At 40.0% G+C, this 12,397-nt stretch overlaps 1 protein-coding gene across 17 annotated transcripts in view; it reads right to left on the bottom strand.

Moving 5' to 3' along the window:
* SMARCA2 (SWI/SNF related BAF chromatin remodeling complex subunit ATPase 2) overlaps window positions 1–12,397 on the bottom strand; it is a 229,409-nt gene that overhangs the window by 73,462 nt on the left and 143,550 nt on the right. For all 17 annotated transcript variants that reach the window (XM_078368139.1, XM_078368141.1, XM_078368146.1 and 14 more), the window contains 2 exons: window positions 9,756–9,833; window positions 4,992–5,210 (listed from right to left, as the gene is read on the bottom strand). In XM_078368139.1, coding sequence (XP_078224265.1) covers window positions 4,992–5,210; window positions 9,756–9,833 — 297 coding nt within the window. The remainder of the gene's footprint in view (window positions 1–4,991; window positions 5,211–9,755; window positions 9,834–12,397) is intronic.

The raw sequence follows: 12,397 nt of genomic DNA, 5'->3' as shown, positions 1-12,397 counted from the left end.
GGCTGGTGTCTGAAGTCAAGGCAGTCTTATTGGGGACTATCCCCTTTAACTTATGGAGTCTGTGCTAAATCTGGCTAGTTTGTGCCAACACGGAATGGCAGCTGGGGATGAAATGCAATACTCCCTCTTCAAAATCCAAGCCTGGGGTATTCAGAGGCAGAGGTTCAGTGCAGAGGAAGAGAATGAGGCATTAAAAATGCTAAAGGTGGATTTATTGGAAAGCTAACAAAGCTTGGGCTTTAGGCCTCTCACAAGCTCCTTCCAAAACTCTGGGAGGATCCCTCACTATGTGATCCCAAATATGGTCACATCCTTTTGTAAAATATGCAAACTTAAGATGTTTTTGAATTGCTTTCTTTAAAAAGCTCCAGGACCCACTCAACCATCAAATTCTAGAAGCTTCAGGTTTGTTGAAGAAAGGGCCAGTTTCACAGCACGTTGCATGTTCTAGCACAATGTGGAGAAATCAGTCAAAAGAGTTTGCAGACTTCCAAACAGCACACAAAAGAGCTAAGAGCACCATGAGACCCAAGAGGCCAGGGGTGTTATGAGACGTGAGAATGCAGGAAAGCTGCTAACTAGTGCCCGTAGCCAGGCTCCAGATTTCAAAACACAAGTCATCAGGAGATCTAAAAGAATAAGATGAAACTAGCTGCATATAAAGACCTCCCACGACAGGAACAGACCAGCCCCTGTATGCTGAGGTCAGTGGAGACCCACGGGGAACAGGAGAACCAGGGTCGCTCACCCCAGTGCCACATTTAAACACTACATCTTTATCCAGATGCCATTTTGGAAAGGAAAACGGGATGGAAGCCCCCAGGGGAAGAGAGAAAGAGCCCAGAGGATAAGTGAATATTAAACTGACTACCACAAAAAGACAAAGTTAACTTGAGACCAGCTAACATTTAAGTTTCCTCAGTGGAAATAGGAATTTCAGAACCACATAAAATATCTTTAAAAAAACAAAAATTAACTGAGGCGTGTTTGAAATTGTGATCCTCCTGATTAAAAATGACATTATGAATGCAGAAAAAAATTAAATTCCACCACCTAAACAGATTCTCTAAAGGACACTGTAGGAATTTTTAGCATGCCACGATTACAAAATAAAACCTGTCTACAATGAAACCACATCACCATTTGCAAAGAAAGTGACCATGACACTTACACTTAACCTATGTGTCCTGAGGCAGGGATAGCTAAATATTCACCAAAATCTTGTTTTCCTGGGCTCACAGCCAGACCACATTCCGTCTCTTTTACAGCTGCAGTGGCCACACAACCAAGTTCTAGCCAGTGAAATTATAACCATTTAGGCAAGGCCCAGTAGACTGCTACACCCACTACTCCATGTTGTTTTCCCCACTTCCACCTCAAGTGGATGGAGATGACCAAGCTGGCAAAGCCTCTGTCAGTCTGGATCCCTGAATGACCTCATGGAGAACTCTGTCCTCACCAATCAGGAACACCTACCATAGACTTTCATGCAAGTGAGAAATCAACTTTTATTTATTTTTCTGGATAGGTCTATGGACAGGGCATGTTGAGGACCATCTGTTGCAGCAGTGACCATTACCAACATCCATCTATAGCCTTATCTGTCAATCCAGTGCTATTTCAATTCGGCAATTGTTGAGCACTCAATATCTGCACACAAGTCCTAAATTCTAACAAGATACAGAACCAGCTTATCGACTAGTCAGGAAAGCAGGCAGGTTGGCAACTACCGAGAATACTAGGAAACTGTGACTGAAGGACAAGCAAAGAAATGTTAAGAGCACAGTTAAAAGTTCAATTAATATTTATCTGTGAAGGCGCCACTGGGGAAGTAGCAACTGAATTGGGCCTTGAAGGAGGAGGAAAGTTCAAGAGAAAGAGGAAGGTAGAAAAGTTCAATCCAGACTGGACATGAGTTTGCAAACATTTGTCCTTGGTACTGTGATGCTAAAGACAGAAAAAAATAGTGTTCTGTTCACCCCAGGGAAAAGAACCAAGGCTAAGGAGAAGCTACAAGGAAAGAAGATTCTATTCAAAGGGAGGAAGAACTGTTAATCAGAGCTGACCATGAACTGGAGGGGACAGACAGACAAAAAGGTACTTTTTCCTTTTAGGGATGGCCAGCCTCCTGGCACAGCAACTGCAGAGAATGTGATTTAAGCAAGAGATGGGAAGCTGTTCCATTCAGCTGCCTTGCAGCTTTGCGATGCTATGTATCTTCGATGTCTCTGCCAAGCAGGCTTTGTACAACATTGCCAGGAAAAAGAAGAATTATTTTAGCCCTGTTACAGCATTTCTTACACAGCGGTCCTTGCCAAACTCCCTTTCAAGGCCATGTTGGCTGGGTTCACGCAATGTGTTAAATCACAAGCCAGTAGAGAACATCTCTTTACATCCAGGCCCATGAGAACCCCTTCAATATCATTTTATCATCAAAAAAGCTTCACAGGCTGATATTAAATAGGATTGCTGCTGGTGAACACCAATGACAGGAAGCATCTTGTCTGAATGCTTAGGCCACGGGGCATGTTGCATCTACTGCATGTCCTGGTTAACAGCAAGGTGGCCAGTTCATACCTAATATGGGCAAGCAGTTTTCAAAAGATTAGATTACAGAAAGATATGTTACAATAAAGCTGTTTTGAGAACAGTTTCGTCCTTCTTGGATGACATAGTATGTTGCAAGGCATTTTAGAATTACAATTAGAAAAACCAATTTTCACAGTGTAGTTTTGTAAAACAAACTAATTTTCTACTTTTAAATGTGCATGCTGTAGATAAAAGGAATTCTACTCAATGCATTAAAAAGGGAAATACTCTCCTAACACTACTGATAAGTCAGTCACTTTCCCTTTGCTTTTAAGGTTGTACTTCCATTTCCACAAACACTCATTGAGTCTCGTCTCTATGCTAGGCAGTGTGCTAATAATCAGGGATATAAACTGAACGAAAATGAGACCAAAAAAACCCAGATATCTTAAACTTGAAAACTTCCTGAGATTCATAATGTTGTTTTTCTTAAGGACAATTTCCAGTGATTAAAAAAAAAAAGTTCAGCTGCAGTCTTGCCCAATAAACAAGGTTATTTTGCTTTTAATGTCTGGAGAGTAAACATATCAAAGCTTAGCTTTAAAAATTTGGACCAGCTGGGCTCAGTGGCTCACGCTTCTAATCCTAGCACTTTGGGAGGCTGAGGCGGGTGGATCACCTGAGGTCAGGAGTTCGAGACCAGCCTGACCAACATGGTGAAACCCCCATCTCTATTAAAAATACAAAAAAATTTAGCCTGGCATGTTGGCATGCACCTGTAATCCCAGCTGCTGGAGAGGCTGAAGCAGAAAAATCACCTGGACCTGGGAGGCAAAGGTTGGAGTGAGTTGACACTGAGCCATTACACTACAGTCCAGGTGACAGAGGGAGACTCCGTCTCACCAAAAAAAAAAAAAAGCAGTTGGCCCAGATTATTATTGTCCCATCTGCTATAATAATACTCCAGGTACTCAACTTACGGCTTAAACAAAGATTTCCCGATATCAGAAATTAATATTAACCAAAAAATTCTTCATATTATAGACTGAATCCTAATTCTATAACTACAATCTCAATAGTGAAACAAAGAAAATTCATAAAATCACATTCTGAGGTCACTGGAATATTTGACTGGATATGACAATAGACTAATCACACAGATGTTATATTTTATACACAATTGTTCAACCACAAATAATGAGTAGTGCTTTGTTAATATCTCTCTTTTCAGAATCACACAGGCGTCCATCTTTTCGAAATTCAGGTCACATCTCTCTCATCATACAACATCCTGAGTAAATCACATCTCAAGTGGTGACAAGACCTGTTCACCTTTGATATCGAATCTCAAAATTCTGGCCACTGCCTTTCTACCCACCCACCTTATAACCTGGGTCTGAAAGTCCATTTTTCACCAAGCTTGGGAACTGTATTCCCTTTTGATAAGACAAACAACTCCCCAAAGCTTTTGTTTTGCTTGGTTTTTACCCAAACGCACTTACTATTTCCAGCATGAATTTACAGGCTGTGTCTGGAATGCATGCCCCAGGTTGCTGTGCCTATCTAGGTACTAAGTCTACTCCCAAAAATGGGAAGTAGAGCTAACCCTTCAAATGAAAGAGTCACTGGGGCCTCAGCGTTCACACACGTGACTCCTAAGAGCATTTTGATATTTCTGTGCTCCCCAAGGACCATTCTGAGATTTCAGTCCTCAATCAAAATCAGAAATCACCATTTTCCAAAGGGAAAACAACATAACCCCCCGAATAACATTTCCAAGCATCAGTGACCCGAGTCCCAGGCTCTAGTCTGTGTTTGTGATGGACAGAGCAGATCAAGCTGAAATCCATAATTCAAATGCATAAGCACCCACTGATTCTGTGCTTTCTAACAAGCTGTGTGTCCTGCATACTCATGTCACCTCTCTGTGCCTCAATTTCTTCATCAAACCAACTGAGTACAAAGGCACCTTCCAGCTCTAAAAGTACTGTTATTTCTGCAAAATAACAACACAGTTAGAAAACTCTGCCATCCCTGAACTATCTGTGCAGACCTTGCAAAAGCAAAACCTCGATTAAAGACCATGAAATGAGGGGGAACAATTAAAAAGATCTCTAAGGTGCCCTTCCATATTTTGATTCTCAGTTGGAGAGAGTGAGGCATGACCAGGCAATTGGTCATAAAACATTAGTGGGTCTCACAGCTCTCATAATCCTGTGCTTCCAATGGCCAATTCTGCTCTAGCAAAAAATTCTGCGTATTTTCTCCAAGCACTGCCTTGAAATGCACAACTTTATCTTTTAATGCAACAGCAGAATGACGTTATCATCTGTGTTCAAGAGCTCCTTCCTTTTGATTGTGAACTCATCCTCCTCAGAAAATTCCAGCTCTAGGCCCCAAGTTTCTCCAAGCCACCAAAAACACTCCACCTAGTGAGAGCAGGTTAGAGAAGCCACGCTTACCCTTAGCCACTGCTTCTCTGTGAGGGCATCACTGTAGTCCACGTCACGGCGCTGGCGAGACCCCCTCCCAAATATTTTCTCCTCCTCTTCCTCACAGGTGAGTCTTTCTACTTCGGCGTCATCCTTAATGATCCAAGAGGGCAGTTCATCCTCCTCCATTAGGCGGGGCTTGCGTTTCGGGTTCCGAGCATCTTCCCTCCGCCGGTCCATGTCCATCCGCTGGAGACATTAAGAAAAGTGTCAGTGAAAGGAAGGGCTTCTGTATGGTATAGGCTTTACAGTACGTACAACTTTCCCAAGTCACTTCCTATGGCTGCAGGGTCCCTTTCAACCTCTCTTATCCTGGTTGACTTGTTACAGCTCATCCCTAAATATCTAGGAAGAGATTGCACTAAGTAAAATCCCTTCCCTTTCTCTGTACCTATCTTTTGAAACTTGTTCATACATTTAAAAAGTACTCTTTAAGAATTTCCTTTTCTTTGTGTGTGTGTGTGCAAAGCTTATTTATAATAGTGGAAAAATTCAAATTGGTAATGCATTTGAAAACTATGATCTCTTGGTTATACAATTCTTTGCTTCCCCAGAAGAAACTTATTCTTTGAGTAAAGAAAAGAAAGATCTTTAAGATAGTTTGCTTTTATTCAATAGGGCTTGTGCTTTGAATTGAACAATCAGGAATAATAAAAAGGTGACCCAAGGTGTCAGTACAGAATAGCCACCCACAGTTGGACATGTGGAAGGGACATAAATGGTTTCACTAGTCCACTGGCCATGAATATACTAAATTTTCAATACCTCATGGGCACTGTGGGAGGAAGGCTCTTGAATTCTTTACATTTTAAATGTTGTTCTCTGATGAAAATATTATACCACAGACAGAGCTCAGAGAAAATTGCATCCCAACTGATCTAGTTATAAGTGAAATGGCTTCCTTTCAGAGCCTTCAAAATGCCTACTTCCCCACCTTCTCTTTTTTTAATAATCCAATTCACTTGTAAATAAACTAAGGGCCACATACCTGGCTTTAATCTATAATTAAACAATATGGATTTTTTAAAAAGTAAATAAGCTGCCACTGAATTTCCAGACATTAGTTATGCAGAAATATAAACACTAGCTAAATGTGTCATTTCCACAATGAAAGAGACCATTCATCGTTAGGTTATTTCCCTTTTTCCTCTTCCTTTTGTTCTACCATAGTGAAATCGGGATTCAATATAATGTTTTCTTAAAAGCTAAAACTGATGAAATGTAAATGAAATATCTACTTGAACCCAAATATGACCTCTAGAACCTGTTTTAAAATTAGCTGTCAAAGCCTTTTAAACTATGCTTCCTCCACATTTTTGGAAGTCATTACATTTCCAGAATCTGGTATAGGCTTGGGAGACTAAGACCCCTTGGTTGATAAACATGGCCACCGTGCTCTGTCATGTGCTATAACTAGCTCATGATGCTTCATCCTGTCTTCTAATGCTTTGGTGTCAGAATGGGATCCACCAAACCTTCATAATTAAAATACAGAGGATGCCTTGTTTTTCGTTGTTGTGGTTTTTGTTGTTTTTTTTTTGAGATGAAGTCTTGCTCTGTTGCCCACACTGGAGTGTAGTAGCGTGATCTCAGCTCACTGCAACCTCTGCCTCCTGGATTTAAGCAATTCTCCTGCCTCAGGCTCCTGAGTAGCTGGAATTACAGGCACCCGCCACTGTGCCCAGCTAATTTTTATATTTTTAGTAGAGACAGGGTTTCACCACGTTGACCAGGCTGGTCTCAAAGTCCTGACCTCGTGATCCACCCACCTCAGCCTCCCAAAGTACTGGGATTACAGGCATGAGCCACCACGCCCAGCCATTAGGATGCCTTATTTACAGCAGGATCTAAAGAGGGGCTTCATGAGGCAACCTCCTAATAATTATTAAAAAGCTAATAAGAAAAGAACATTTTTTGTTAATGTCCTATACTGAGATGACAAAAAATTGTCATTTCAATCTTTGCTTTTACTTCTACTATTATCTATACCAAAAAATAGCCTTTGAGGTATGTTTAATCAATATATTTCTATGGGCATTATTATTGCTTATATATTTGTCCACAATTAAGATAATAAATATTTTCTGATATAAAAGTAAATTATGCACTTGTTTCTTTTTTCTTTTAGGAAAGGTAGATTCAATTAAATAAGATAAGCTTAAAGTCTTAATCACTGCATCTTTCCCTAGAGATTTCTACCCACAAAATACCAATATAAAATCTTAAGTCAATATTAAGGCAAAAGTAAAACTTATTATTTAGTTACTAGATGAATACATTTGTCTTGAGATCTGATTATAAACCTGATGCTTACAAGTACAATTAGTTTTAAAAGTGCTTTTTGTCTTTGTAGAGAACATAGCTTCTAAAAGCTTGTTTGTATGTTAGCAAAATGTTTCAGATACATATCGTGAGCTGCCAAAGATCTTTTTAAATAAAATTCCTAAGCAATCAGTATGAAAGATAACTTTTTCTGAAGTTACATTTTTAGAAGGAGACAGCAAGACATGCTTTTTAAAAAGGTTTTTATTTTAAAGAAACTATCTGCTTATCATGTGTAAATCAGTGTCTATGATATAAAATCAAGTAAGTTTGCATTAATTTCATAGAGAACAATTTCTTTTCTAATAATGGAGAAAGAGTTTAAATATTTAAAATCCAAAGATTTATTCTAGCTCACATTCCATTTTTGTTTCTCGCTAAACTTTTTAATCGGTAGCTGGCGGAGATTCAAATTTTATTTTCTGTCCCCAGGTGGACGTGCTAATGAATAGTGAATTGGCCAAAGGCAGCCAGTGGATTAGAAGAAACTAAACCAAAATCTGTCTAATCCTCAAAATAGAAGCCAGCCTTCAAGAAACAAGCAGAAAATTTACAAAATCAAAGTGCCCACGAAAAGTGTTCCCTAACCAGCCTTACCTGTGTTACAAGCCTGTTCTTTGAGTGGTAAGTAGTCCCAAGTTAAAAGAAGGCTATGCCTTGGGGAGCCATTCAGATTTTTTCTGAGGTTTTCCATTTTTACAAATAGCCCAAAAGTAAGGCAGGAAAGTATACTTACCCCCTTACTTCAGGGCTGCTGATGGAATTCTCCATTTCTGGGCCTAATCTAACGTGGCAAGCAGCTTGACCTCTCCAGTGTCTTGAGAGTATCGGAGGCTTTAGCAGTGCTGAATTATTGCCTAACAGTGATCAGCTGAGGGCCTCCTGCTTGGCTGTTTCCCAGTAATCTGCATTTTAATTAGTTCATACAGAGAGAGAGGATGTCTATTTCTGATATGTATCCTTAACCTCCCTAAATAGAAAATATTCTAATCTTTGATTATGGTGGCCAAACAGTGTGAGTTAAGAAATTTAGATTTTATGAATGCCCTACACTGACCGCGCCATTAAGTCTTTCTTACTGTCATTCCTCTCTGAAATAGCTTTACTTGAGAAGAGTGGTTCATTTCAGACACAGGAGGAGAAAGGGAAGTGCACATTCCAGCTTAGGAGTTATTCCCACAGCTGCCTGAATTTTCCTGAGAAAGAATTACATATCTTTCATTGTGGAACATTATATACAATCAATGTTCCCCAGAAAAAAAGTCACATACAAAAAAAATAAAATAAAAATAAAAACTAACATAAGCCTCTCCAAACAGCTGGGGTTCCATTCTCAAAGACCGTCTAGGCTAAAAAGGTGGAGACTGCAAACCCTGTGGATCATACTCAGCCCACAGTTGCGTTTTGTTTGGCATGCAGTGTCATATAATAATTTTAAAAGTTGAATTTAGTTGCAACATTTTAAAATCTAGAGATCACATATAAAAACCTAGACTTCCAGCTCCCCTTGAAAATTTGTCATTTCTGGCAACACAGGTCTCACATGTCTACCTTGCAGCTCTGTCTCCCCATAGACAAAGCATCTCTAGTACACCTACCTCTGCCCACTTGCTTCACACATGCAGATTACTCCTGTAAGATCTGATGGCATTCAAATTCGAGACCTCTAACTTAAGGGCTCTGCAGCATTCAGCCACCAAAGTTATGGTTTATATTTATTCCCTCTGTCATCAGTCTCTGATGAACATGAAAATGATTGAAGGTACTGGAGGGAAATCCAACTGGTTTTGATCCTTAAACGAAGGCTAGACCTTTATGCACACCTTGAAGGTTCCCATTTGTTTAAGCAGGCTCTCTTCAACAATTAGAAGAGGCACACCTGTGTTGTTTTAGCTGTTGTTGTCCACCTGTCTCCCTAAGGAGCATGTTTGCTTTGATCCTGTAAGGACACAGCTAGGCACTGTTTTAAGTTCCAATGCCTATAGGAGCCAGATAGGATTCCTGAATGACACTGGCCTTGGATTAGAAAGAAACTGGGAGTAGGAGGGGGTCTGTGGTAAGTTGTAGACCACATGGCCTGTGCATAGAGTGCAGCTGCTACTTGGCCCTGGCCAACTGCTGCCACACAAAGATGTGGGCCTGGTCCTGCCCCATCTCATTTTTCAAGAGAAGCCAGAAATCGGGGTTCTTTTTATGTTGGCAATGAATGGGAAATTTTACAAAAACACTGCGTGGGCCAAACAAAATAATGTCTGTGGGCTAATTCCAGCCAGTTTGCAGCCTCTGAACTGAAAGAAGGCATAGGCTTCACGAATGAAGTCCTGCCAGGCACGAAGGCTCCAGACACTCTGCCTAACAGAGAAAGGGGCAGAGGAATAAGACATTTGTTTTCATGATTTTCTGTAACATTACCATAAAAAGGTCAAATTCTTCTTCTCGTCGAGCAATCATTTGGTTCAGAGTCTCATCGTCTGGCACTTCATCTTCTTCCTGAGGTTAAAAACAGAGTGATTTAGGAGAGGCTGGACAGCTGGCACAAACAAGTAAGTGATCTGTCCTCCAGACCACAGGGGTCCCAGGTCTCAAGCCAGAAAGAAAAGGGAAGGGGTTGCTGGATTTAGTACTTGCCATTACTATTTTATGAGCTATTAAAACCATCTTCCCAGAACAAAATCTGTTCAGGGAGGAAACATGGTGTACTATGAGAAATACAAGTTCTCCTGGGTGTTTAAAACAAGTTACTTCATGTCTCCCCACCTCAATGACCTCATTGGTCATATGGGCATGACATCTACTTCACAGGGGGATGTAAGATTTTAATAAGTAAATCCATATGAAAAAGTACCTAACATTAATTCTTTTAATTCCATTTACCTTATGCCAAATATAAATTCTTAGTTTCAAATCCTTACAAAAAACGTAAGTATATGAAACATTATTACTAGGCACTAAGACAATAAAAATCACATATATGTGCCAAATAGATAGCCTTTGAGGTGTGCTCAATCAATATATTTCTGTGGGCATTATTATTGTTAATGGTTAGAGCTATGGATGGGACTACTGAAAAGGTACCAATAGCAAAAAAAAAAAAAAACCCTCAAAATTATACTTAATGAAAATAATTTAAATGAAGCAGAGAAAGCATTACAGATGAGCTAAAATTTTCATTTTATGTTACATCAAACAAAAGTGTATTATCTATCTGTTAATTCCTCAGAAACCAGCACTTCTCTGGATTTTCAGCAACGTTAAGGATGACTTCCAGACTTCCACACTTCTAAAAAATGATTCTAAAAGTTGGGCATAAACTACAGGGCTTATCTTCCCAAATTATTTTTATCATATGCTGAGTGGGCTTGTTAAAAATCAAACAGGGAATTTCAGTGTATCAGCTGAGGGAAGAAAGGGGAAAATGCAGAACTTCAAACATCCAGTTTCACAAACTGTATGTTCAAAATGAGGCAACTTGCTTTAGAGGAAGAGTATGAGCGCACTAGCGGCTCAAATGAGATGACCATGTTGGCTCTCAAGATAACCTTTTTCACACTGCAGGAACTTACTAAGTGTTGGAAATGAATGCAACCCAATAAAGTAAAAAATCTATAATTCAAGATAATAATTATTTCTGAAAAACCTTCTATTCTATCCAGATTGATTAAAGTCAATTTGTCTAAATATTACATTTCATCTGACAAAGACACAGACTAGCTGGGAGTGGGTTTAGACTTCACAGTACGAAGTATCTGGTATGCCTCCTCTGGTGAACAGATGTCCCGCTTTGCCTGCTTTCTTCCTAGAACCACATATTACCCTCTCATCTCCTGTACAATGCGGGGCTTAGATGACCATGTGCCCAAGATATAGATTATCTTGTAAACTGGCAAGAAGCCTGCCCAGGGTGACCTGACCTTCATGGAAAACCAAATGGCTGGAAGTGCACAATGCATCTTCCTGGGTTCTTTGTGCCCCAGCACTTTATGGCTGCATCAACCATGGTGATGACAGCCTATGCTGTCTTGATTTTTTCTGGACCAGAATCCTTGACTGCAGTCTCTCAGTGTTTTCAAACATCTTTTACATCAGGACACAGGCCACCCTGAAAATGGTAACATTTGTCTGATACACTGGCAGCTGAGAAGGGCCAGGGAGCCTCCTCAGCAAGGCTGCTCACAGCCAGCCTTGCTGGCAGGACTACTGGGAGGGGATTGCACTCCAGGCCTCACCTGGCAGCCCTTAGGCACGGGAGACATCATCTCCCTGCTGCTTAGGAAGGCTGGAAAACTCCAGGCTTCCTTGATTCTAAACCAGATCAGGTACTATTTTCACAAGGCCTCTACAAAACAAACAAGCAAAAATGCAGTGGAGGTGACTGGCTGAGTGTCAGCTCTGCTCACATCTGCTTTGTCACAGTATAGATCATTCACCATATTGTTTTCTTGGAAATGTCCAAGTGTATAAACAACAAGAACACAACAACAGAAATCACCCGACGATCTGACTCCATATCTGTATCAAATATTCAATTTCAAGAATCAGAAATTATAGATTATTTGAGAAAAAAATTTTTCAAATGTGTGAGGATAGTGAGTGCATGTGCATATGTATTTTTCATCATTTTCATGAAACCCAATGGACAGCTAATCAAAAACCTAAGACTGATGAATTAGGAGGCGTAATACAAAGTGCTCTTCAGTTTGCAAATGGGTTGATTTCAGGATTCCTTTAAATATCAAGTTCTACTTCACATTTAGACTCATTTCAGAAAAAAAAGATACAGATGGTCTCTGGCTTAAGAATGGTTGGACTTAAGATTTTTTGACTTTCTGATGCTGCAAAAGTAATACACATTCCATACTCTACTAGACTTAAGATGGGGCCACATCCTGGTATTTGCAACTTACGATGGGTTTGTCGGGATGTAACACCATTGTTAGTGGAGGAGTTTGTAAGACTTTTTTTTTCATCTGTTTATAAGACTTTTTTTTTTTTTGAGATGGAGTTTCGCTCTTGTTGCCCAGGCTGGAGTGCAAAGGCACGATCTCAACTCACTG

Source organism: Callithrix jacchus, chromosome 1 (assembly GCF_049354715.1).
Source record: "Callithrix jacchus isolate 240 chromosome 1, calJac240_pri, whole genome shotgun sequence".
NCBI lineage: Eukaryota > Metazoa > Chordata > Mammalia > Primates > Cebidae > Callithrix > Callithrix jacchus.
This window is presented reverse-complemented; position numbering and strand designations above follow the sequence as displayed.